The following is a 27210-nucleotide window of genomic DNA, read 5'->3' as shown; positions in this document are numbered from 1 at the left end:
AGGGAGCAGCTCCTCTGGGGGGCCAGAGCTGGGACTGCACCTTCCATTTCCCAGCAGCTGCTGGTGTTTTGGGAAAAATAAAACTCTGCCTTTTCTCAAACGAAGCATTTTGCACTGAAACTCTCCTCTTACCAACCCTTCCTACTGGAAACTCCGGTCCCCTGCAGAGGAAAGCAGCAGGTATTGGGAGGAAACATCCCTGAGTTCTGCTGCAGCGAATCTGGGCACAGCTTTTCCTGGCAGCGTGGGGCGGGAACGCTCGGCTCTGGCATTCCCAGCACTAGAGAACAGACAGCAGGAGACAGCATCATTGCCCAAACACCAGTGTTTTACTGGTGTATCTTTACATTTGTATCGTCAGAGTCCATTAAACCGCAGTGCCAGCCACCACGGACGCTAAATTCAGTCAAATCAAGGGCAGGCTGGCTGTGTCGGTCCGTCTGTCCGTCCGTCTGCCCCAGCCGCAGGTGCTGGATCCCAACCGTGCAGCGGCACCAGTTGGGTGGTGAAAACGCCAACGCTGACTCACTTCTTCTTCCTGTTCAGGAGGTTGGGAGCAGACACCTTCACTTTGCCAGGGATATTTCTTGACAAATCGGTATCCTACAAAACATCGGAGATGAGAAATGGAACATAACGGAAAAAAGTATTTACCAACATCTTCCTGCCCCCCAGTGCTCCCCGTTTCTGTCAGTGCCCCCCCCCAAGCAAACAAGGCTGATGTCAGGCGTCTGCTCTCGCACCCTGTTTTATTAACGAATGACTTAACGGTTTTCTGTGCAGCTTCCACACATCAGCTCCATCTGGATGGTCTGAGGGCCTCGATTCCCTGGGCACTACCTGCTCACTTCAAGGTCATTAACCATTAATTGTGGTTTTCTCGCCGAGTGCCACAAAAAGTCACCAAGAATCCTGCCGCTGTTCGATGTTTCTGAGCAGTGAACTGTTAGAGGCCACCGAGCAGCTGCCACGGAGCGGTTGGGGCTGCCTGATAAACTGGGATGGCTGGCGTGAAATGAGAAAGAAAACACCTGAGGACTGACAAAATCCCAACAGGCGGTGCGGGAGGAGCGAGGGGACTGGGCTGCGGACAGCTGACAGCCACGGGAGAAGAGCAGGGCAAGGAACCAGCCCCCTCCCCAGTGGCAGGTACTGGAGTGCGCAGACGGTGCCAATTTGAGGAGGAAATGGAGGAAATGGCAACACCTGCCTGAGCAAAGAACCACCTCGCTGGGGGAAGAGGGGCAGGCAAAAGCCCACCCTGAGCGCCACAGCAGGATGCTGCCTCCAACCTGAGCCCAGCTGAAATCCCACTGCAAGTACCTGCCCCTTCCACATGCTGCCAGCAGGAGTGGGAATTTCGCCTCCCAAAACTAGAGGACTTTTTGGAAGACGAGGCTTTTGTCAGATGTGTTACTTTAGAGCACGAGCGACACAATACAGAAAGCTAAAGCCCAGTGCTGTAGGTGAGGCTCAGTTCCTAATGATTCTTTCCAGCCTAAGCAGTACATTTTCCCCAGTAGTACTGACTGACACACACTGCTGGAAAAAAAAAACAATAGCACACTTGGTTTTGGCAGAATTTACCCCTAAAATGGCACCAGTGGACGCCTGGCTGCTGCAGTTAATATTTCATAGATTCATAGATTTCTAGGTTGGAAAAGATCTTAGAGATCATCGAGTCCAACCATCCCTAATCCCCATTAAACCATATCGCTAAGTAGATCATCCACCCTATTCTTAAACACATCCAGGGATGGGGACTCAACCACTCTATTTGTACAAGTAGAAAAACTGTAGTCACCTTTACACTGCGGAACAAGTCTTTTTCTCTTGCACTAGCTTCTTTGGATTGCATAAAATTGTGCAAGGCAATCTTTGCAGCTGTAAAAACACAGGGAAGATTTAAAAGCGTGTAAAACGTGCTGGCTTCAGTAGGGGAATCCTTTTCGGTGCTCTAAGTGCTTTAATACCGTACCTTTTCCCTTCTTTTGGGTGCCTGGCGTGAGCTTGACTTTGTACCTGTCCAAAGAAAAGGTTTCTGTAAGCAGGACGTGGGCTCAGCCGGCAAACATTCCGACAGAAAGTGCTGCCACTTACTTGTAGTTCGCCATCGCTGTGTAGGGAGCACAGATGGGAACGGCGAAGAGCAGGACATCCTCGGGGTGCGGCTGGCCCGTCAGGGAGTCCAGCAAAGCCTCACCTTCCTGAACGGGCAAAGGAACTTCACGGTGACACCAGACAGCGCCTCTCAACCCCCCCAGTACTGGTTTCCCTGGAGACCGAGGCTGAAGGGTCCCCCCTTCCAGCTGAACTGCAACCCCACAGGTACCACGTGTGACAGGGACACCGAAAAATACCAAATTTAGCTTTACCATTCACATCACTGGCACTGAATTACCAAGCCATGACTCGTTCCTGACCGTCTTTGATTACTAAAATCACGTCACTCGAAACAGGATGGATTTAGTTTTGAAGGAGCCCAGTGGGACCCCTAAATGTAGTTACATCTTCACAGGGCCACCAAACGCTGCCCCGACAGACAACCGTTATCATAGAATGGTTAGGGCTGGAAGGGATTTAAAGAAACTGACTTATTTCCAGCCTTGGGCAACACTCACAGCCCGTAATTATAGAAAACTTGGAAGCAATTTTATATGTAAATAAACTTCTAAACTAAAGAGCAACTTGCGCCGTGCCGTGTTGTGCCATCCTCCAGCCCGGAGCCACCACTACTGGGGGGTGCAAACACCTCCAGGGGCAAAGACACGGGGCAAACGTCAGTTTAGACCGTCCCTGCTTTCTATAGGGGATGCATGTGACATGCAGGATAGGAAGAAAAAGAGATGATTTTTTTTTTTTTAAATAGAAGGGGGGGTTCAAACAGCCACAAGCAAGAAGAGGACTTGTAACAGCAGCGCCGTACCCCTCCGGCACACCCACCCCGGCCCCAGCCCGCTGACAGCCCGTGCGTGCTGCAGCGGGCATTGCCAGCTTCCAGCAGGAACAAAGCCTCCTCAGCACTTACTGGAGCTTCAGAGATGAGCATTTACCTCGACTCCTGGCTGCTCCTGGTCTTGCTCCTCCTATAGACACAAACAAAGGAGACACCAGAGCTGAAACGAGCACACAACTGCTTTTTTCCTCCCCTAGCCCCTAGAGAAAAAAAAATTTATCAGCAGTACACAGAAAGCCACATGGTCACTGCAAAGAGAATTTAACTTATTTTAAAGCAAAGGTAAGAAGAGCACTTTCGTGCGGGTGGGGGGAGGAATATTTCTTTCAAAACTCAAATTTGCTTCGCACACGGCAAGCTGGGAGAGAGACGGGCTGCGATCCAGAGACACTGACTCACACAGCAGAGAGTGCTCAGTCACATCTCAGCTGCACCCAGTGGGAGGTGGTGACTTAGCTGGCTCCCTGGCAGCCTGGCAGGGCTGGGTACCCCTCTAGAGGCTGGGTACCCCTCTGAGCCCTCCTTCTGCCTGTGCAGGGAATGCAGTGTGCACACAGACTGCTGCAGGTTTTTTTTGCTTCTTTTTCAAACCAGTGGGCTCCCAGAGCCATGGCGTTAGGCACAGTCTTCTCCACAGTGGCCCAAAACCAACAAAAGCTGCTCAGCCTCCCTGGCAGAAGAGAGCTACAGAGTGCCAGGAGAGCCATGGGAAATGGTGAGAGGGACAGGGGCGAGGACAGGACAAGGGAGGAGAGGCGAGTGTGCCGCTCACCTTCTCATCCTGCTGCTCCTCCAGGGCTGGGTCCTGCGATTCATGCAGCAGGACTGCTGGGAGCATCTCCTTGCCTCCTCCAGCACCACGACGCACGGCCTTGGGTTTCTGTTGTTGCTTCTTTGCTGGCTCTTCTTTTGTCTTCCCCTTTTTCCCTTTTTTCCCTTTCTCCTCCTTGTTTGACCCTGCAGACTGTGGTTACACACACAGGTGGTCAGAGCCAGCAACGCAAGCGACTGCGCCACAGAGGAAGGCAAAACTCCTCTCACTCACCCCCAGCAGCTTCATGATGAGCTCCCGGTCCTCCTCGTCCTGGTCCTTGTACTTCTCCTTCATCTTCTTCATTTTACTCTGCAGAAGAAAACACACCAACAGCTTTAGAAATTACTTTTGCAGTTTCGCATCCCCAGACAAACATCTAGATGCTGACCCCACGTGCGCTTGCCTTCCCAGTCTCCTGAACCTCTTTCTGGGCAGTTCACCAGTAACCAAGAGACTTTCAGTGAGGAAAGCAGAGCGTGCCCAATGCTGACAGACCAGCACCACCATCCGGAAACCACTAAGAGCATCACTAAGAGTCTAAAACTATCAGGCAGCCACAGACGTCTGCCAGAAATCCCAGAATGGTTTGGGTTGGAAGGGACCTCAAAGATCATCCAGTTCCAACCCCCCTGCCATGGGCAGGGACACCCTCCACTACACTAGGTTGTTCCAAATCTGGAACTTCTGTCCACACTTCACATGGCAACAGCTTAACCCACAGGTAAACCTGGTCCCTGCCTACCTTCTGGCCCCGCTTGATGGGCTGAGGGGCCGGCACACCCTTGTTGCTGTTGGGAGCAGGGGCAGGTTGTGTTTCCATCTCTTTCTGCTTCTCTTCAGGCGGCTCCAAGTTCTCAGAGTCGTTTTGCTGCTTCTTTTTCTTCATTTCTCTAAGGAAAACAATCGCTTGACACACAGCCTCTTGTTGTGCCGAGAGGCTGCTGCCCTCCTGCCAGCTTCTGCTATTATCACCCTGCTTCCCTGCCACGGGGCTACTGGGGAAACTGAGGCACGTACACTGGAAATAACTTCTCAGTTAAACCTCTCGAGCCCACGAGTACACAAGAAACTGTTTGTCCACAGGCAGCGCTCCTGAAGGACAGGAGCAGCTGCCATCCCACAGGCAGGACCCACACTGGAAATGCAGGACGGACAATTGACACGGACCAGCCTGAACTGGGATGTGGAAGACACGTCCTGCACCCAGGCCCTGGAGAGGGACTGGGGAGGAAGCTTTCACCTCACCGCAAACACAAAGCAGCTCTCACCTCCTCTCCTTGGCAGACAGATGCCTTCGCCCCTGGGACTTGCCGTCACTCTAAGGAGTGAAACGCAGTTAGAGCACACCATGTCCAGCAGCAGTTCACGCTGCTCTTTGTCAAACATCTGAGCTGGGACCTTACCAAGTTGGCTTCTTCCTCTTTGGGGACGATTTTCTGCAGGGATCTGTGAGGAGATCAAAATGGAGCTCACCAATGGATGAAGAGCAGCTCAACCACGCGCACATCGCCGCAGCCGACACGGGCTAACTTGGCTGCACTGGTTTCATGGAATCACAGAAGGGTTTGGGTTGGAAGGGACCTTCAAGATCGTCTAGTTCCAACCCCCCTGCCATGGGCAGGGACACCCTCCACTACACCAGGTTGCCCAAAGCCTCATCCAGCCTGGCCTTGAACACTTCCAGGGATGGGGCAGCCACAGCTTCCCTGGGCAACCTGTTCCAGTGTCTCACCACCCTCTGAGTGAAAAGTTTCTTCCTTGTATGTCTTGAAAATCGCAGCTTGGAGAATGGAAAAGGGCAGCAATACGGGATTCAGTTTACAAAACGAGTGTTCAGATCTCTGCCAGCTTGTCTCACGCACACACTCAAACCAGCCACAAGGACAGCCTGGGTACAGCATGCGCTGAGGGAACCCCTGATGTTCAGCTTCCCCGCACACAGCCCTGCTCAGCTGCAGTATTCCCTGCAGAGCTGTTTCCACCTGCTCAATCCCATCCCCTTACACCCCCTAAGGAGTGCCATTTCCAGGGACAATGGGGACACAAGCTTCTCTCGCTGAGTTACTGCTCTGCATGCGGCAGCATCAGCTTGGCAGACGAGAAACAACTCATGGTTCAGTTTCTCAGGTCGTGTGTGTGTGTGTGTGTGTGTGTGTGTCCACCAAGCAGCCCACAGGGAAGAGCTGTGCAGGGAAGTGGCAGGGAACACCACACAGCATGGCAGTATTCCTGCAGTGCAGGCTTGCTGCCCGGCACTCTGGCAGTCTGCAGAGCCGAGCACCGAAAGAAGCGACAGCAGCTCATCACAGCCCTTGCCCTGGCAGCACTTTAGCACTGTGGAGACCCTGAGAAGTGCCCACATCGCTGAAAAATGCAGCTGCTGCTTCACTTACCTTTGAGACTGAAGATGCGACAGGTCTATTGTTGTATCCGGGTAGTTTACCTCTTCCTCCTTCACTTCACTCTTTGACTCCAGGTGTTCCACTTCACCTTCAGATTCTTCATCATCCTCTTCGGAGTCACCCTCTGGTGCAGGAGGTGTGCGTGCTCTGCCCTGGTCAAGGTCAGCGATGCCCTCACCACGATTACTCTCAGGCACAGCTTCCGCATCCTCTGGCGCTTCCTGACACTCTGCTTTTTCCTCTTCGCTGCTGCTGTCTCCTCCTTCTGGGGCACAGGGGTGAGGAAAACACAGTTTGCACCAGAAAAGCCAAACTGGCCCAGAACACGGCACAGGGAACTCCATGCCGAACAGAAGTGCACGCAGCACCCCAGTCACACCCACTGTACCTAAGAGCTCCACTTCTTCGGACACCAGTTCACTGGTGTTGCTGGAAACCGTTTCCAGGTCCTCATCCTGTACTTTCATCTTCCTTTCTTCTCGGTGTCTCCAAACGCAGCTTTCATCCACCTAACAAGAGGCACCTTTACGTTAGGCCAATGCCAGCTCCAGTGATGGTCACTACACCTGACTCAGCTTTACTCTTTCCCTTTAAACACTTTCTGCCATTCAAAAGGCAAGAAAACCAAACCATCCCATTTAAATCCAGCTGGAAAATACCAGCTAGTGAGGAGACACATGGAGCTGCACAACCAGCAGACTCCCTGAACACGCATACGCTTCACGCAGAGCTGGGATCAAAACCTAGCAGAGGCAGAAATGTGCACAGCATCTGTTTGTTTTAAATGAAGACAGTGCAAACTGGGGGAAAATGGAAATGAAAGCAGAGCAATTTTCAGTCAGTAGCATTTTATGGGATTTGTCCCAGTGGGAAAAGAAGTAATTTGGAATATACTGATAAGCAAGAACCAGAAAATAAGCCTCCTACAGCTCAAACCAAATTACAAAAGCCAGCAGGGGCTGCAGAGAGAAAGCAGTACCTTAAACAAGAAGCTAAAGCCCATCATCAGATATGAAGGCGGAAGAAAATTCTTCTTCCCTGAAAAACAAAGGCGGGTTCTCATGAGGAGGTTTAACAGCTACGTTACAGGATGTATTTTCAAAATTCGCTTTTATTAGAGGCTTTAGGCTACCAAAAAAATTACAGAGGGGCTTGTTCTCTCTCTTGGATGACAACAGAACAAGGAGAAACTCAAAAGCAGCTTAGCTAACGATCTTCTGCTAGAAACGCTGCTGCAGCTGCGCGATACTCGGTCTAAACCACTCGGAACAGATTTCCAGGAGGAGAGCGGGATCTGCCGGCGAGGGAGGCAGCTCAGGTGGCTGCCACTGCACGACAGCACAGCATGTTCAGACACAATGGCTCAAGTCAAAGTCACACTGTTCCTTTGGGTCTCACCTCGGATCATGAAGCTTCCAGTAGTGAGGTATTCTCCTGTAGGGGCAGTTTTAGAAACCTAAAAAAGTAATGATACACCAGAAAGAGCATCTGTCCCAACATCTGTGTAACAACAGCACTCACAAACACAACACTCAAGCAAGCTGCATTTTTAACTTATGGGAACGGTTTGCAGAAGGACTCCATATCCAAAGGGTTCTTCCTGTCCTTTGTGGAGTATTTCGGCTCTGGAGTCCCCAGCACTAGAAGGACATGGAGCTGCTGGAGCAGGTCCAGAAGAGGGCCACGAAGATGATCCGAGGGCTGGAGCACCTCTGCTATGGAGACAGGCTGAGAGAGTTGGGGCTGTTCAGCCTGGAGAAGAGAAGGCTCCGGGGTGATCTTATTGCAGCTTTCCAGTACCTAAAGGGGCTACAGGAAAGCTGGAGAGGGACTTTTTCCAAGGGCGTGTAGTGACAGGACAAGGGGCAATGGATTTAAACTGAAAAAGGGCAGATTTCGATTGGATATAAGGAAGAAATTCTCCACTCAGAGGGTGGTGAGGCACTGGAACAGGCTGCCCAGAGGAGTTGTGGCTGCCCCATCCCTGGAAGTGTTCAAGGCCAGGTTGGATGAGGCTTTGGGCAACCTGGTGTAGTGGAGGGTGTCCCTGCCCATGGCAGGGGGGTTGGAACTGGATGATCTTGAAGGTCCCTTCCAACTCAAACCATTCTGTGATTCTATGATTTTCCTAAGAGATGTTTCAATTCAATCACACGCTACTGGCACTACATTTTAGAAATCCTGGGTGAGTAACCGGTTTATTCAGGAAAGAAGAACACTAAAGGCACTGCGACCTTCAGTTTAATGTGATCTCTCCACCCTTCCACTTGAGTTGATTGGAAGCAGAGCAAGACTGTGGTTAATACACAAGCTAGAAGCCCAACCGGAAAAAAATGAAAACTTCATTTTCAATAAAAATCCTTCCCCTCTGTCAGTAAGAAGCCAAGCCTGCAGCATCTCCTGTCATGTGCATGTCGTATCAGAGGTTACCCCTCCACCCCCGCCCCTAAGTGTGGCAGAGCCGGGGAGAATTTGTAAGGAATGGTATCAGAGAACCACACAGGGACACATTGCACACCAGTTCCTTCAGATGTTTTGTCTGCCAAGCTCAGGCACGAGTGTCCTTACCTGGTTGTGGGAGACCCACCAAGCACTGGTGACAACGCGGGCATCCCAGGCAGCGCTGTAACACAAGGCCATCGTGCCTGCCTCCGTCAGGGTTCGTGGAGGGATCGGTTCACCTACAAAGCAACACCCAACACATCAGTGACTGTGATACAGGCACACAGACACAACTCTAACTTCCACACATGGCCTAATCCAGCATGGAAGCTTTCCAGGGTCCCTGTGCAGAGGCAACACGGCCAGAGCAGTGTCAGCAGCTGCTCTTCACGGCCCCCCGAGAGAGGCTGAAGCCAGCTGTGCTACTGCTCCTTCCTCAGCTCAGCTCCACAGGAGCAGGAACTGTGCTCCTCACGACACAAAGCCAACTTCCACCACCTCCCAGGAACGGGGCACAGGCAGGGTTTGCACAGCTGGTCTCCCATGAGATCCATCCCACCACGTTAACACGTCTCTGCTGAGATCAGCACCCTCCATCAGCACCCAAACTGCTTATGCCACCAACCAAAGTCTCAGCAGGACTCCAGTTGCTGCGGCCAGCAGCAAGCAGTTGCACCACGACCTCTGCCAGTGACTAATGCTTGTCTCTGTGAGCACATCTCATTGCTCCTTCCCACCAGGAGCTCAACTGAGCGGTTGCAAGCAACCAGTCACGGCTGGGAAGCAGCAGCAGCCAGTGACAACCTGATCTGGGAAGGACTGATGCCCCTCACATCCGAAGGAATGCGGGGCTCCGCACCTGCTGGAGCTGGGTGCCACTGCAAGGGGGAAGGCAGCTTGCTGGGGCTGGGCTCAGACACGCAGTACAGAGACCACCAGCCCCCAGCATCCCCAGGCTTCCACGAGTCCTGCATCAGCCCCATACAAGGTACCTGACGGGTTCTTGATCACGCAGCTCGTGGCTCCGTGGAGATCAGCATGCACGTATATGTCCCCTGGGAAAGAAGCAACTCGAATCAGTCACGCACGTGGTAACTACACAGATCGCTCATGCTAAGGTGAAGGTTGCTAACATGAGTTGGAAACAGCTATTTTGGCTGCAAGGAGCAGATGGGAAGAAGATACAGAAGCCTCTTAGTCCATTCCAGTTGCCCCAGGGAGAATCAGCTCCTTTGCTCCTGATGGGCATCCATCCGACCTACTCTTACCCCACAGCACTACAGGGTCCAGTCTCCCACAGCAGACCCCCCTGCACCCCACAGACAACACACACACAGTCTCTGGGACTCACCATCACCAAAGTCTCCTTCTACCCGAGACCCAACTTAAGCACAAAGCAGCCAGACTTTCCCGTATCATTCGTTTACATTTACAAAACTGGAAAACAAGAGAGAAACCAATATACTCCACTTCCTCAGACTCTCACCTGGTTTAAGATACCGCTTTACAATCAGCTCATTCTGCTGTTGGTCTCTCCCAGCAATAATAAGGTAATTCTCAGAACTAATGAACCACAGGAACTTCTCAAACCTGCCAAATGACATCAATTCGTTGTGTGAAAACACCTGCACCTAACAGAACGTTACAGAGGTTTAAGAATATCCATCTTAGCACCTACTCCTTACAAAACACACTGCAAATAGTTTCACACCCATCCATATGCCTGGGGCACAAAAACACGGCACGGTACAAATATAACATCACTGCCAACGATACTCTGAGATGAAACAAGTACCATCACCACAAAGTCCAGCTGCCTGCTATTTATTTTTAGTTTTATAATGCAGTTATTAGACTACAAAAAGCTTTGGGTTTTGTTTTGGTTTTTTGTTGGTGTTTTGGGTTTTTTTACTGTTTTGTTACTATTTCACAGAGCTGCCAGAAAGTAAGTGTGAAGTTCCCCATTTTTTACTAAGCCCATATGCGTAGCTGCGTTAAAAGCAAAAGCTACAAGTCCATGTCCACTGAAAGGAACTTTCCCAGGCAAAGGCACTAACGGGATCGGGCCCGCACCTTCAAGGAGCAATTGTAAGACTCAAGACAAAGTGTAGTGGTTACAACTCATAATTAATAATTCAGGGTGATCTTATAGCAGCCTTCCAGTACTTAAAGGGGGCCTACAGGGAAGCTGGAGAAGGACTTTTTACAAGGGTGTGTAGTGACAGGACAAGGGGCAATGGATTTAAACTGAAAGAGGGGAGATTTAGATGAGATCTAAGGAAGAAATTTTTCACTCAGAGGGTGGTGAGGCACTGGAACAGGTTGCCCAGAGAAGCTGTGGCTGCCCCATCCCTGGAAGTGTCCAAGGCCAGGTTGGATGAGGCTTTGGGCAACCTGGTGTAGTGGAGGGTGTCCCTGCCCATGGCAGGGGGGTTGGAACTGGATGATCTTTGAGGTCCCTTCCAACCTGAGCCATTCCATGATTCTATGGTTCTAATTAGCTCCACTTGTAAGCTAGTTGTTCTAAATTGCACACGCTCACGGTACGTTAGGTAGCGACAATGAAACTGTACTTGCCAATAGACCTTTCTGGCTTTCTGAATGGTGGTCACTGTCTGAACTTCCCTCAGCGTCTGCTTCGTCTTCTTCTCAGCCGATTTGAACGCCTGTTTAGACAGAAAGCACGATCGGAATCCACCAGCACAGGAATCACAGAACTGGTAACTGAACAGTGGGAAAGCTGGTAGGAAATTCCTCCAAACTTTTTCAGAGCGCAGACTCCACACTGCTACTCACAGGCCTGCGTTCCCCTCACGCACATGTAAGATAGCTGCCCTAAAACCTGCACAAATCTCCGCCCTGGAAGGTGCCCCCTGAGGTTATCAGCTCTTTGACTGTAAGGATTCCCAATGATTTTCCACTCCTGCCTCTAAGTACTGGTCTGTCTGTAGTGACAGAACATGGGGCAATGGCTTTAAACTGAAAGAGGGGAGATTTAGATGAGATCTAAGGAAGAAATTCTTCACTCAGAGGGTGGTGAGGCACTAGAACAGGTTGCCCAGAGAAGCTGTGGCTGCCCCATCCCTGGAAGTGTTCAAGGCCAGGCTGGATGAGGCTTTGGGCAACCTGGTGTAGTGGAGGGTGTCCCTGCCCATGGCAGGGGGGTTGGAACTGGATGGTCTTTGAGGTCCCTTCCAACCCAAACCATTCTGGGATTCTGTGATTCTATGGTATCTCCACCGAGCACCTGTCCCAGGTGTCCACAACGCTGCTGGTGGAAATCACACGACAGAGCTGGGAGCTGCAACCCTCTAAACAACTCTGGTTGCCTGGTTTTACCTCTCATGTCTCATTAGGACTACCTTGACCAAGTCGGGATTTTCCACTTATCTGTGACAGAGACTTTGCTTTTAAATATCTTCTCAAAACAATGAAAAAAAGTACCTTTTCTGCAGCTTCTACTGTCTTCTGTGTCTTCTTAGCTGCGTGCCTTTTGTGATCATAGTACCTGCGAAACACAGGTTGGTTTGTACCTGAAATTCCAGCAGGTTCACTCATTTTTAGCATGTATTTACCACCATCCTCTACACTTGCCATTAAACACTCAGTTTGGAGATGACTTTTTTTTTTTTTTTTTAGACCAGATCTTCACCATAGTCTTCACCTGAGACAAGCAGCCAGATGAATTAAGTCCCCTTCTCAGACAGACAGAGCACTGTGTTTGGGTTAACGTGTGGCGAAAGCAGCCATTTTGTCCCACTGCAGAATTGTGCTCAACATTAAATTAACGTGACAGCTAGAGATTAGCTGCTACACAACAGTGAGACACGGGTTTTGGACCAAGAAACTGCACGTCCTAGAGCTCAGGGCAAGCTACCAATTTCAATTTCTAACTTTTCTTTTTAAAAAGATATACACAGAGCCCTTCCTATGATGTTATCACAACTGCAAGCACACAGAAACTTCTACCAAAGCACACATTCACTGTGAACCTTACTTCTTGGCATTGGCATACGCAGACAAACTGAGATCAACATCGACTAATGACGGTTTGTTTTTCTGAGGTTTCTTCAACTGTTTGGTTTTATTCTTTTTCTTTTTTCCCTTTGGTTCTTCCGTTTCTTCTTTCTCTACATCAGCATCCTCCTCCTCCTCTTCCTCTTCAGATAACACGTATGGGTTCCTAAAAACACATGACATCATGTGATTAAGATAAGAGAACTGGTTATTTTTTACTCTTAGTGCAATGCACTCTTACTTCTGTTCTCTCACGAAGACTGGAAATGGCCTAAGGAACTCCTAAACCATCTCACTGTGCAGTCACAGGAAGGCCCCAGGATGTCTTACATTCAAGCTGAGTTTATGTCTTGAAGTCAGCCAAAGTTTTGGGGAAAAAGAAAACAAAAGCAGAAGATAAAGAGCCCCAATGTTCCAACCTAAGGAAGTTACATTTTCCAAGGCAATTTATTCTATCAAAAGACACACATCCACACTATCAACAGAGAGAAAAATCTGGACTTAAAATGAAGAACAGTTCCAAAGATCTACTTTCATAAATTAAAAGAAACACAAGACATGCTATGCATGAATGCTGCATGGAAAGAGAACAGTTACATCATCATCGCACTGACTCACTGAACAAGACAACAATGTGCTGGTTTCAAACCTCAAAAAATATCTGCTCCGCTGTCTTCAAAGAGGTATGCTGAGCACACACAAGCTGGATTTGTATTTGCTTCTCACCAGGACATTAAATCCTGCTCAACAGAGCTGTACTAAGTCTGTGTAGCAAAAGGTGGTGGAGCAGCATAAAACAATGTTCTAAATGAAGGGAAATCAGTCTCCATAGTTCTCTGTACCAAGGATACATGATCCAGCGCTTGGTGGACTGACTGAGTGGCTTCATCAGCAAAGTGATCATTATTCACTACTAAAACAGGCAGAGTGACTGATGATACAGTTGCCAACACAGAACTCACTCCTGAAAATAAGTTTATTCTATACATTAACACTTCTGAAAACGAGGCAACTAAAAATTCATAAATTAACTTTGCCACGTTACAGCTTTCACATCAAAAGTTCTAGCTATAAAGTTATCTCTAACATCCTGACACAGTTTTTAAAGACACTGACCAGGTTTTTAAAGACACTCCAAACACTGCCTCGCTGCCAGCTCTCTCATCAGGATGTCTACAAGAATCAGCACCAAAACTTGCAGCTCACGACAGCTGCCACCTTGAACCATCAGCCCCTCACTGGAGTGCTGTGAGCAGTCAGCAGCATCGAAAAGGGTGTCATCTCACGTGAATTTTAGCTCAAAGAGGACTAAACCAGAGAGGGTTAACTGCTGGCTGAGAGACTGGAGCTTTGGACCTACACTGCTTTAGGACATCTTCCAATGTTTTAAGATATAGTCAGACAGACTCTAAAAATACTGAACGAAAGCCATCACAGTAACCAAATTACTACTATTTTTGAAAGAAAAAAGGTGGCATTCCTCTCTGCTCACAGAACTAAGTTCTCTTCATGCTGCTGTAAGAAAAACTGAACAATTTAAACACCAATGCACAAGCTAAAAAGATACCAGTCTCCTACACAGCTCACAGTCAGACCTACTTGCATTTGGTCCAGGTGATCTGCAACGCACTCACCTCAGCAGCATCGTGATATGATTTGTCTGGAGCTTTAATTCTTTGATTGCACTTGCAACGGGGTCTCCCTGGGCTTGAGCTTCTTTAACAATCGTTCCAATCTCTGTCCAGTCTATCTGGTTGGCTAACGCACTACGGACCACCTGGATGGCTCGGTCAACGACCTCCAAGTTCATTTCTATAAGTTCTCCTTTCATCTTATCAGCTTCCTTAAGGAAAGAAAAAAATTAATACCCACTGAAGCTAAACAAACACTCAGCAATAGTTGAAAAAAAAAAATATAAAAGTAGTAATTAAAATTGAGATGAAACTCAAGAATGGCACTGAAGGAGGAATGGCCAACTTGACTCCTGCAAGCAGAGTAGCACAAGCAAATTTTGGCAAGTGAGGTACTTGCCAAAGCACACATAGGAAGCAGAGCCTCTCTGGGCAGGCCTGGGCTCCCCCAGAGGCTGCAGGGTGATCACTGACAACGGAAAACTGCATTTTGGGGTCTAACACTGACTGTAGCAATCAGGATCAGCTGGTATAACTCTTCAAGAAACACTTTAGTTAAAAAAAAAAAATCTCTTACCTGAGCTTGCTGAAGAGCTTCTAGTCTGTGCTCATGATCCTTACGGACATTTTCAAGTTTCTTCAATGCTTGTTTTTCCTTTCAAAAATAAGAAAGATGGAAAAATATATATGCAAATGGCATCTTGTCACCTAATCACTGCAAGACATTCATTTCAGCACAGAAAAATACAGCAGCGCAAGAGATGCAGACTCTCCAAAATATTTTTGTTAATGCTATTACTTGTAGCAGTTGGTTCCCCTGGGAATACATTATACATCTTGAAATCCACTCGCTGACCACCACTGACTCAGCGTTTCCACAGCAAAAATAAGACATGACACCTCCCTCACCCTGGGCTACAAGAACCAAATGAAGCATTTGAAGATCAGAGAGCCACCTCAGCTGCTCCACTCTTAGATGACAGCATACCTGCTGCAACGCTTTCAGATCAATTTTCTGTCCCTCCAGCTTGGAGTAGAACTCGTCTACTGCCTGCAAGAGAAAAACAGTTTTATGGATCTCCAGGATGCATTAACCTACACCAGCAACATGCATGCAGAGGAGGTTCTGCTCAAGAGAGGTTTCTGCAAAGCACCAGAAGAGGAGACAGATGCCAAAACAGGGTTCAGTAACCTCCTCCATTCTACCTTTGCATGTGACAAGTTCAGCAAGACACTCAAGGACGTGTCTCAACGCACATCAGGGGCTATGCACAAGTAAGGAATCGGACAAACTATGGCCCACAGTTTTTTGCTAAGAAATGATGAAAAGGAAGCTGCTATTTGACACGGTGTGCTCTTCAGATTAAATAACTGCAATTATAGATCCATCTGCCCTGAACTCCTGCTGCTTCGATAGGTCAGTTTAAAAACCAACCAACCAAACAAACAAAAAACCCAAACAAAAACCTTAGAAAGCATGCCTGAGAACTGGTCCTGGAAAGTTTTAGGATGTTGAGATCATCAATGCTGTGAAGGAGACGACAGAAATTCGCCAAGAAGCAGGAAAGGAAAGCAAAATGGGAACTCTGGACATCAAGGTCAGGAACAATACAGAGCTATCGATTCCAGATGTTAAAGATTCAAGGACCAGGAAGGACAACACTCAAGCAAATACTAAACCAGGTGCCTGAAGCTGTCAAGGAAAAGTATAAATCTGCTGACTGTGACAACTGTTTGATAACTCAGTGTCTGAACTCTCCACTAACAAAACGTCTGACCAGGACTGCCAAGAGCCACCTTCCTGGTGGTTCAGCACACAGCCCCACTCGGTGCCACGTGTCACATTTCAGCGACAGGATCTGAGTTAATAAAGAATTGCTCAGCAGTAGCCCAGAGGCCCTGTTTTAGTTGGCCTTTTCTGCATAAAACAGTTATCCATCAAATTAATCACCTCCTCCGAGGTCTATGTTTTCATTAACAACTTCTGCACTGTATTTCAGTTACTCTTTTTCGCATCAGTCAATTAAAGCACTTATGTACAGTATCAGCAAAAGCACTGTACCTTATTGAATGAGTCAAATTCCAAGTACGGACATTTTGAATGTTGAGAAAACAAGAAAGGATGAAATTCCTCATATCTGTAAAATACACATTTGATATTATCACCTGAAAACTAATTTATCTTATGCAGACTATTAGAAAAAGAAATAAGTACTTCAAATATTTACGTGTAGATGTCTTCTGCTGGTTTATCTGGTTCCAGGCTTGGCTTTTTCTCCCTTTTCTGGATAATATAACCCTAAAAAAATACATAAATATACTATCAGCACTTGCCTTTCAAGAGGATCCCCCTTTTCTTGGCAAGGCAGCAAGTTTTAGGTGCTAACCTACCCATCAGCATGAGACAGTAACTCATTCCAGCAGGGAGACCTTGTGGCAGAAGTGATGTGATTGACTGAGTAAAGCCCTGACTGCTTGCTTATCTGGATTTCAACTTATTCCAGAAAAAAAAAAGTAAATTTCTCTTACAAACCTCAGGACTATCCTACAGCTTACCACACAAACACATAGTTTATGTGCACAACAGTGCTACCTGCACTCATAGGACCTACATAATCTGCTCATAAATTATTTAATCGCTGCACATCCAGTGTGAGGAAGCAACTTCTATTCCCCATCACTACCTGGAGCTCAAGCTCGCAGAATTAAACCTGTAGCTGATAACACCACGAACAAGCATGTGCTGAACACCTGCTTATCAGTTTAATTCTGCAATTCCTGCACAACTGATAACCAAGCTGCCCAGCTGAGACCCACCTTTCCACTGAAGTTGTCAGTTAGTGTCATATATCCTTCTGCTTTCTCCAGAGCAGTAAGCACTTTTTCAATATTTTCTAAAAAGAGAGAGAGGGGAGAAGAAGAATATTTTAAACCACCTAGAACAGAAAGACATTTTTATATCAACATAGCACAACAGCAATTCAACAAAAGGCCCAGGCAACTGCTCTTCCAATTAAGTGCCTGAAGAACCAACATCACCACATTGAGTCGTATTCCAGCATTTCTCAAAAATAAAATCACAAATATCCTTTACCCCTGGTGCTTCATTACAGTAATTATTGTTCATTTTAAACAGAAGACTTACCACACATTTTACATCTGGGGAATTTTCAATTTAAAAAGAAAAAAATAAATCTATACAGGTACTTCTAAGACATAATTATTCAAGTTTCATGAAAAAAAGACCACAAAAATGCCAGCACTTTATAAAAATCAAACTGCAGAGGCAAAGCATAAAACAGTAGCTGTGAGAAGTTATTTGCTTGTTACAAAGTTGATCTATTACAGCACCATAACGCAGTAGGGAAATAAAAAAATTTCTTTGATTTATGGCAAATATAAAGCACACAAGAAAAATAAGACTACAGAAAAATCTATTCTGACTTTACTACCCAAATCCATAATTTCCCAATAAATGTAAAGCTGCTACTTTATCAAATCCCCACCGTGTTTGCTACAGATAAAGGAAGACTTTGATGCCAACTCTTCTACACAAGATTCTTGTAAAACATCTCTTCACATCGCCAGAGTTCACCTGATGTTTAAGGCAGTATCTCATTGTAAAACCATTTAGACTACAGGAGGAGTCTGATCTAATTCTGATATATGCACAATCCAAGAGTTTTCATTTGAAGCAGGTTGGTCCCCGACCTAAAAACATTACAGTGTATAACCACATGGTCCAAACTAAAGGCTTGAGGATTACTCATCTCTTTGGAAAAAAATACTGCGTAGACATAAAAATTACCACATATCTAGTACAGCCTTCAGAATATTATTTCCTACATACCTTTACTTTCCATATGCTGATCTATTTTGACATAACCAGAAAAACCAACTTCGATAAGGCAATGCTCAATGACAGTGGCTCCGTAAGCTGTAAAAAAAAAAAAAAAACACTAATCCACAGAAAACATTCACAACTAAATTTGCATTCACATTAAAATAACAAGAGGCGTTTCGACAAGCCACAGCCGTGAAACTACAAGTCAATCCTTAGGGAGGCTGGGGAGAGCAAGGGAGTTGTGGTCCTGAGTTCAGGAGGCAGAGCCTGGAGAGGGCAGAGATGCTGAGGGCTCCAGTGGTGGCCCTCTCAGAAATGGTTCCTGGCTGGGCAGGGCAGCTGGGTCTCAGCTCACAGCTGAGGGTTCTTACAAACTTAAGGATGCTCAGGATCACGTGGAACTGGGGAAGTTCTAGGACAGAGCGAGGATACAAAAAGGATGGGCTTCGTGTTGGCTGAAATGGAAGGAAATCCTTAAATTTCAAAGGGGGTAGGAAGGATTCTGAACTGAAGAGTGTAGGAAATCCAACATGGGTAGCAAACTGCCTGGCTTAGGATGAGGTCTTACAATACATGAAGCCATACAAACTCTGCAGCTTCAAATAAAGAACTAGGAAAAAGCTGGCAAAGCCACACATGAAATGAGTGACAGCAGAAACGGACGCAGCCCCGTTTGAGCAGGGCACAGAGAAGCAGCAAACGAAAACAGACAGAAGCCACAAAGATCCTTAAAGACAAGAAACCAAATGAGGCCATGGAAAACCCAGTTTAACTAAGAACACAGAGAACAAGGAAAGCAGAAACACGAAGGAAGACAACCACTGGGAGAGTGCTACATCAAGCTTACATCAAGTGCTCAAGGCCAGGTTGGATGAGGCTTTGGGCAACCTGGTGTAGTGGAAGGTGTCCCTGCCCATGGCAGGGGGGTTGGAACTGGATGATCTTTGAGGTCCCTTCCAACCCAAACCATTCTGTGATTCTATTCCATGTTCGTGAGCCGGGACTGCAGAGCTCGACCTGGTCCTGCACGGACTTCCCAAACCCAAGCCTGATGTCACTGTACAAGGCTGACACTAAAATGTACCTGGATCCAGGCTAGCATGACAAAAGCCCAAGAAATCTCCTACAGGCATTCTCAGCTCAACAGGGAAGATTACACAAAGCAAGGAAGCTTCTTAGAAGGAAAGAAATTAAGACGATCAATAAAAGGCAATGTCTGCAAGCAACCAGCAGACTATTTAAAGATGTTAAAAATGCATACTGCTTACTAAACTGTTTCAGAAAAATCCAGGGATGGCTGGCGGGACTAAAGATCAGGTTAAAATAAACTGTTAAAAGCCAAAAGTTATCTGAAGTTGTGTCCCTTGTGGAAAATGGGAGACCAAACTCCAGCAGGTGAACGTAAAACACAGCAACACCGGCTAAAATTAACCATGAGAAAACCTGAAACAAAAAAGCCAAGATTAATAATGAAGCCTTTTCCAAATATATCATAAGCAGGAAGCCTGCAAGAATCAGTAGGTTCCAGAATTGATCAAGGTGCAGAAGGATCACTGATACACTCACAAGAGCAGGAAAATTAAATTCATGTCTTGAGTTTCATTCGGAGTGTAGGGGCACAGGGAAGCTCTGGCTGGAACGTTCCTCTGCAAGGCAGTATGTCAGAAAACGTGCCTCAAATCCAGTTGTCAGAAGAGGTGAAGGATCCAACAGGCAAAACAAGCAGCAGCAAATCCTCAGGATCACGAGGTGCTCGGCCAGGTGTTTAACAGAACTCAAGGATGGAGATGCCAAGTGTTAACTGTAGCTTGCAACGTCTCTCTTGCCTTAACAGCAGAGGCACGAGGAAGTTAATGCACCAGCAATTCTAAAAAGGGTCTAGAGACCTCTCAACTCTTTTGGGCCTACAGACTAAAACTGGCAGAGCCCTTTGCACTAAACACAGAAGAGTGTGTGTCGAATACTGTGTTCAGCTCTGGAGTCCCCAACACAAGAAGAACATGGAGCTGTTGGAGTGGGTCCAGAGGAGGCCACAGAGATGATCTGAGGGCTGGAGCACCTCTGCTATGGAGACAGGCTGAGAGAGTTGGGGCTGTTCAGCCTGGAGAAGAGAAGGCTCCAGGGTGATCTTATTGCAGCCTTTCAGTACTTAAAGGGGGCCTACAGGAAAGCTGGAGAGGGACTTTTTACAAGGGTGTGGAGTGATAGGACAAGGGGTGATGGCTTTAAACTGAAAGAGGGCAGATTTAGATTAGATGTAAGGAAGAAATTCTTCACTCTGAGGGTGGTGGGGCACTGGAACAGGTTGCCCAGAGAAGTTGTGGCTGCCCCATCCCTGGAAGTGTTCAAGGCCAGGCTGGATGAGGCTTTGAGCAACCTGGTGTAGTGGAGGGTGTCCCTGCCCATGACAGGGGGGTTGGAACTGGATGGTCTTTGAGGTCCCTTCCAACCCAAACCATTCTGGGATTCTATGAAGAGCCAGTACAGTTTTGTATTTTGCATCATAATTCTACAAGACAGTTAATAAGCACAAAGACAAGAGAGATCAAAAAGATAAGGTCTACTTGGATTCCTAGCAAGCATTTAGCAAAGCTCACCCCAAAGTACTCAGAGAAAACAAGCTGCCACTGGATAACAGGACAGGCCGTGCCTGGATTAGAACGTGGCTGGAAGACAGGAAAGAGGGAGGAGGAATAAACTGTCAGCTTGCACCCTGGAGGGAGGGGAGGAAAGCTGAGCTCTACCGGGACCTACTTGAGGGCCTACACTGATCAAACGCGCACTAACTGACCCGGGAAGGGGAACAAAGGGCCAGAAGCAAAGCCTACTGATGGAACACAACCCATCTGAACAACAAAGACAACAGCCAGCCGTGAAGAACTGGAGGAGATCGGGCAAAAGTGAGTGATTAGATAATGAACTGGCACATCAACTCACTGTAAAACCACACAAAATGATCCACACGAGGGAAGACTATCCTACTTATCCATATGCCCAACTGAACATTTCTATCTGGGAGCAAGACTCAACAACAGATGGTCCTGTGGAAACATAAGCTCAATTGTCAGCGAACATGAGTCAAGCTGTGTGTTGGGAATTATTAGGAAAGGAGCAGTGAACAGAACAAGGGAAATCATGCCACAGTGCAAATCCATGTTGCACTTCCACTGTGAATGTCCTGTACGCTTTTACTCAGCCAGTTTCAAAATGGGTAGAACTAGCAAAGGCACTGAGAAGGACAACGAGGATCATCACAGGCTTGGAACGGATTCTGTACAAGGAAAGACTACCTAGGCTATGCAGTAGGCTGGTCAGCCTAGAAGCTACTAAGACTTACAAAATGAGTGGTGCAGAGTTGGCAAATAGGCAGCAACTGTTCACCTTCCTTTCAAATCCAACACGAGGGTACCAAGCAAAACTGGTGAGATGAGTTTCAGAACAAAAAAAAAAAAAGTGACTTTTCATGTGACATGTGCAAGCAAGTGGAACTCCTCACCACAAACACCATGGATGCCAGAAGTTCAAAAACAGGTTCAAAAAGAGATTTAGTAAATGCATGGAAGGAAAATCCAACCCAAGCTATTAAATACAAAGATGCCTGCTGATCAGTCATGGGAAGTGTCTAAAAATTGCTGGGACTGAGACACTCTTCTGGGAAAATATCAGTGTGCCTGTTAGGACTGCAGGCTAATGACAGGGCTGGTGACCAGGCCGTGGCCAGAGCTTAAGCCAACTGAATAGGATGTGAGGAACTATGGCACACAACGTGAGAAACTGCTGGACACAATGGTTACCAGCATGAGATGTGGCAAAAATTGAGAGAAGCTGCAGGAAGGATGGCTGGGTTTCACAGGTGGTTGAGGAGAAGTGGGGTGAGAAACAATGGAGGAAAGTAATTAGTAGCAGGCTGTTTATGTAGAAGACCAGGGTGAAGAAAGAGAGGGACAAGGGTGGTGAAAAAGAAAAATCAAGAAACAGGGAAAGTAATACTTAGGTCTGCAAATGATGTGATTTGAGCTGTTCAGGGGTCCCTGTCAGACAGTCCTGTGCTTGATCAACCCTGCCAAATCAGGAGGATAAACCAAACTCGTTCTGACCGTGTCACACAAGACAAATTTGGTTCTGTGGTCAGGAAAATTGAGGCACAGAGTGCTTTGCTCAGCTTCCAGAGAACGCCCAGGAGGAAATATCAAGCATCTTGGTATTACCACATCAGTACTTGTTCCAGGACTGGCAGCATTGGCACACTCCAACCACTTCCTAACAACATCCTTGCCCTGACTGCACACCTACATCTCTTATTCAGTACCACTAAAAACAAGACACTGGACAAAATGCATCAAGTCAGAGCTCCAACAGAGTGACTCTCAGGTCCTTGTCACTGCAGGATCACAGCAAGGCTCATCTCTTTGTACAGTTGGCTTGGAATCAAAAAAATCTACTCAGTTTTCAAAGGCTTAGGCTTTCTGTTGTTTTTCAACATACAGGAAAGCAGATTGTCATGAACAACATCACAAAAAGGCTGCTTGAGGTTGTTCAAATTTTCAGCATCATCTAACATGATGCATACTTACCCCATTTCATTTGCTAATAAAACATGATTACTTACGAAGATGTGGGTTAAGAATCCTCTTCAGTTGTTCCCCTTTGGGTGCATTTGATATTATTTCAGTTAACCTACAAAAGATAACAGAGAGTTGTAATTCCAAAGAAGCATGGGTTTTAAGACTATATTGTATTGCTTAGCAGCTACAAAACATTCTCAGTTTTTAAAAAAGAAGTGCACAATCATAGAATCATAGAATCACAGAATGGTTTGGGTTGGAAGGGACCTCAAAGATCATCCAGTTCCAACCCCCCTGCCATGGGCAGGGACACCCTCCACTACACCAGGTTGCCCAAAGCCTCATCCAACCTGGCCTTGAACACTTCCAGGGATGGGGCAGCCACAATTTCCCTGAGCAACCTGTGCCAGTGCCTCACCACCCTCAGAGTGAAGAATTTCTTCCTTATATCCAATCTAAATCTCCCCTCTTTCAATTTAAATCCATCACGCCTTGTCCTATCACTACATACCCTTGTAAAAAGTCCCTGTAATACGCGGACAGACTACCCAAAGACATGCTGCCTTTCACAGTTCCAAGCAATTCGGGTTCATTCCGACACGTGCACCACCTCAGAGCAATTACCTTTCCAAGGTTGGCAGAGGTGCAGGTGCTTTCGCGCTGTCTACTGGATATCGTTCCCGAACTGCAAATCTGACGTCCTCCGCTCCATCCGTGCGAAACCTGAGGATGTTTAAAATGACGTACTCGTGGTCCGTCAGGACGATGTTACCCTGCAAGCACATCACAGGAGGCCATCAGCAAGGGCCCTGCTCACACACTGGCTTACAGAGGACACGCTGGGAGCTTGGCACTCACCCTGTCGTACAGCTCAACGATCAGGTGATACGCAGCTTCGTCGCTTCCAAACTGGAAGTCCACAATCCTGTCTATGCCCAGCTGTTTTACACTGACAAGTCTTCTGGTCTTTAAATGCTTCCGGCACTGTCAATCATGGAGAAAATGTCTGTGAGATGATGCAAACAGACCTGCTTGTGACATTTTATACGGAAATACATTCTTAGCTATAGATGCCTCCTGTGACACTGATCACTTCTTCCTTAACACAGACACCGTAAGGGTAAAAATGCTGATCTTGGTAATACAGAGACGAGACAGCTCTCAGCAAAATACCTTGATATTAATAGAATCATAGAATCACAGAATGGTTTGGGTTGGAAGGGACCTCAAAGATCATCCAGTTCCAACCCCCCTGCCATGGGCAGGGACACCCTCCACTACACCAGGTTGCTCAAAGCCTCATCCAACGTGGCCTTGAACACTTCCAGGGATGGGGCAGCCATAACTTCTCTGGGCAACCTGGTTCAGTGCCTCCCCATCCTCAGAGGGAAGAATTTCTTCCTTAGATCTAATCTAAATCTCCTCTCTTTCAGTTTAAAGCCATTGCCTCTTGTCCTATCACTATACACCCTTGTCCAAAGTCCCTCTCCAGCTTTCCTGTAGGCCCCCTTTAAGTACTGAAAGGCTGCAATAAGATCACCCTGGAGCCTTCTCTTCTCCAGGTTGAACAGCCCCAACTCTCTCAGCCTGTCTCCACAGCAGAGGTGCTCCAGCCCTGGGATCATCTTCGTGACCTCCTCTGGACTTGCTCCAGCAGCTCCACGTCCTTCTTGTGTTGGGAACTCCAGAGCTGAACACAGCACTGCAGGGGGATCTCACGAGAGCAGAGCAGAGGGGCAGAATCCCCTCCCTCGACCTGCTGCCCACGCTGCTTTGGATGCACCCCAGGACATGGTTGGCTTTCTGGGCTGCCAGTGCACGGTGCCAGTAATAAGTAACATAATTGTTCCAGATTCTTAACATTGAGCTTTTTTTGCCAATAAAACCTGGTATTTATTTAGCTCAACAAGTGAGCAGCTAGTTAAAATTCAAAGGGTTTATTTTACAAAGAGAACTGGGATTATCCCTGCATCCACATATGACGTGGAAAGCCACCCTGGCGACTCTTTGCCGAGTGATTTCAGTGAGGCCGCATCCCGAGGTGGTGGGCTAAGCAGATCCGTGTGAGTCAGCACTCAGGCTGCATCCCTGCTGATCTTCCTGCAGGAACACAGCCCAATAGCTTCCTGCAAGATCTGAATCCTCCAAGTCCAGCAGACTGAACAGCAGGACTATTTACATTGAGTGCTGCATCCAGGGTCTAAAAATTTGGACAATCCAACGGGAACGACAAGAACTTTGCTGGAGTAAAATTCCAAAAGGCCTGGGTGATCCAGAAAACGTCCAGTAGATTAATATTAGTCTTTATAAATTTACGTTTTCATTGTTTCAGGCACTGAAACATCAACGACATGACCTCAGGTCCGCATTTGTTCTTCCCTCGTCTTCAGTCACCCACTTTATCAGGATCCACCAGGCAAATCCTTTCACTATTTTCTCCTGTCTCCAAGGGCAGAACATGAATGTTGCTTTCTGATACCCAGCCATCTTATAAAAAAAACCCTGTAGGTTAGTTTACCTTCATTGCAAATCCAGATGGCATCATGTTTTTTGGCCACTCGAACTCCGTCGTGTGGATGCGTATACCAGATTCAAGCAGCAGCGTGGCCTTGCAGTCTGGTCTGTTAAAAAAATAAAGACTCACCACCTGGCACACGAGCAGCCACCCCTTACCACACACCAGTCTGCACTGGAATGAGACTAAAGCACCACAAACCAGCGGCATGCTATCTACAGAGAACACTGGTGCCGAAACCGGTGAAGTCTATGAAATAGTGCCGCTGACAGTGAAAGGATATCCACTTTTTAAGTTCACAGATAATCTGGTCAAGCAAAATGCTTGGCAAGCAATGGAGTTAAAAATTCTCCACCACCACTGGAAGCAAGTAGATGAGCAAGGGTCCATCTCAGACACCACTGGAGTGGACAGGTTAGTGATACGACACGAGCCTGGGCACCAGTATCACTTACTAAGTGTTGCTCTTCATTCCTCCAACTCCTCTCTTCCCTCTCCACAAAAAGAAACTACAATCGTGTGTTTCTACGCTAACATCTTGGCCTTTTGTATACTTTCTGCAGTATTTGACACTTTATCTGGTATCTCCCAAGGACCTTCTGGGAAAAAATTACTGTATTTTATCACAGAACAATAGAATTTCACTGAAAACTACTCAGAAAAGCCACATGCCTGTCAAGAGAAATTACATACATAGAAAAAAAATCTAATTCTCATATATATAGCAACAGCATAAAGAAATTCAAAGAAGTTCTTACTTTTGAAGGCGAATAAGATATGTCTTGTTATCGACATCATAAACGTTGTTTACTCTCATTCCCAATAAGCTGTCAAAAAGAAAACACATGGAGAATACGACACACAAACCACATGAGCGGCTGAAAAAATCCTCATGATAATTAAAATACACAGAAGCGCAAGTTATGATAAATTCCCACGCGGTAACCGAAGAGGCAGCAAAGGAGGATTAATGGAATGAGCTGGAAGCCGAACAACCAAAAGATGGAGAAATTGCTATTAATGGATAAAGTGCAGAAAGCTACACAAGTCGAAGCACGAACAGCCACTGTGGACACCCCGGCTGCAATCAGCTTCTGGATCTCCAGCACAGGATGGAGGCCAGGCCGCCAGCTGGCCTGTTTGTGGCAGGGATGCAAAACGTACTGGTTGTACTGGCGCACTCTGCTCCTCTGGGCTAACTTCTGCATCACTTGGGGAGCACTTAACCAGCACAGGGCACCAGTATTCCCCGTACAAGCACGGAAATGGACTGGGGGGGGGGGGGGGGGGGGGGGGGGTGGGGGGGGGGGGGGGGGGGGGGGGGGGGGGGGGGGGGGGGGGGGTGGGGGGGGGGGGGGGGTGGGTTGGGGGGGGGGGGGAGTCTGGCCATTTTGTTCAGCGTGGGGTTGAAAACGCAGGTTGCCCTGGGCATCAGGAGGGGATCGGAGCTCCACGCGGTATGGATGCGAGGAGCACCCGAACTCCTCAGGCGGGTGGGAGAGCAGGTGACGGACCACAGCACCTTCCCCACGGGAAGAGGAACGGAGGGGCATCCAGCTGCTCCGCAGGGAGCCGCCGGCAGGCGTGAGCAGGGCGGTGAGGGAGCAGCCGTGCAGCGGTGCTGGAACACCCCGGCACCGGGCAGCGCGGGGCCGCACCGCGGTCCCTACGGCGGCAACACGGCCCGGCGCAGTGCGGCACCGCGGCGGTGCGGGGCGAGGCGGGGGGCGACGCGGAACCGCGCCGTGCGGAGCGCAGGAGAGGGTTACGCGGAGCGATGCCGGCCGGTGCAGCGCGGCGGGACACCGCGGAGGAGCGGAGCGCCGCACGGAGCCGGGCTGCCGGCGGGGGGGGCGGAGCCGCCCCGGTGCCGCGGCGGGGCGGCAGCCGGGAACGGCCGGGCCGGGCCCCGCTCCGCAGAGTCACCGCGGGAGCGGGAGCGGGGAGGGGCAGCGGTACCTGTGCCGGAGCTCGGCGAGCACCGCCCGGATATCGACGGTGCTGAAGCGGGACTTCATGGCTGC

At 48.0% G+C, this 27210-nt stretch overlaps 1 protein-coding gene across 3 annotated transcripts; it reads right to left on the bottom strand.

Moving 5' to 3' along the window:
- Window positions 1-342: 342 nt before the first annotated feature.
- NEMF (nuclear export mediator factor) lies at window positions 343-27210 on the bottom strand. 3 transcript variants are annotated; one of them, XM_086612864.1, is made up of 33 exons: window positions 27146-27210; window positions 25945-26013; window positions 25190-25292; window positions 23530-23655; window positions 23296-23444; window positions 22716-22783; window positions 18113-18199; window positions 17080-17156; window positions 16491-16561; window positions 16325-16400; window positions 15251-15313; window positions 14840-14917; window positions 14266-14474; window positions 12612-12797; window positions 12059-12122; window positions 11192-11280; window positions 10101-10204; window positions 9607-9669; window positions 8741-8853; window positions 7571-7628; window positions 7152-7210; window positions 6561-6681; window positions 6164-6437; window positions 5174-5216; window positions 5039-5088; window positions 4513-4660; window positions 4002-4079; window positions 3729-3920; window positions 3054-3086; window positions 2101-2207; window positions 1979-2022; window positions 1805-1884; window positions 343-603 (listed from the first exon to the last, which is right to left on the bottom strand). In XM_086612864.1, the coding sequence occupies exons 1-33, from the start codon at window positions 27202-27204 to the stop codon at window positions 526-528; spliced, it is 3219 nt and encodes a 1072-aa protein (XP_086468990.1). In that variant the 5' UTR covers window positions 27205-27210; the 3' UTR covers window positions 343-525. The 3 variants fall into 3 exon arrangements, with proteins under 3 accessions (XP_086468990.1, XP_086468991.1, XP_086468992.1); XM_086612865.1 differs by having other exon boundaries at window positions 3060-3086; XM_086612866.1 differs by lacking the exon at window positions 9607-9669 and having other exon boundaries at window positions 3060-3086.

This window comes from Tauraco erythrolophus, chromosome 6 (genome assembly GCF_009769465.1).
Source record: "Tauraco erythrolophus isolate bTauEry1 chromosome 6, bTauEry1.pri, whole genome shotgun sequence".
Lineage (NCBI taxonomy): Eukaryota > Metazoa > Chordata > Aves > Musophagiformes > Musophagidae > Tauraco > Tauraco erythrolophus.
The sequence above is the reverse complement of the archived record's forward strand: the minus strand, read 5'-3'. Positions and strand labels throughout refer to the sequence as shown.

What these genes read in the sequence shown, in the direction of transcription:
- NEMF (XM_086612864.1), bottom strand. Translation starts at nt 27,204, where the DNA reads ATGAAGTCCCGCTTCAGCACCGTCGATATCCGGGCGGTGCTCGCCGAG. An exon ending in AATTTGACTCATTCAATAAG is followed by an intron (nt 15,314 to 16,324) that starts GTACAGTGCTTT and finishes TTTCTCTTGCAG; the next exon opens with GCAGTAGACGAGTTCTACTC. An exon ending in AAAGCGGTATCTTAAACCAG is followed by an intron (nt 9,670 to 10,100) that starts GTGAGAGTCTGA and finishes CTTCTTTCCCAG; the next exon opens with GGGACATATACGTGCATGCT.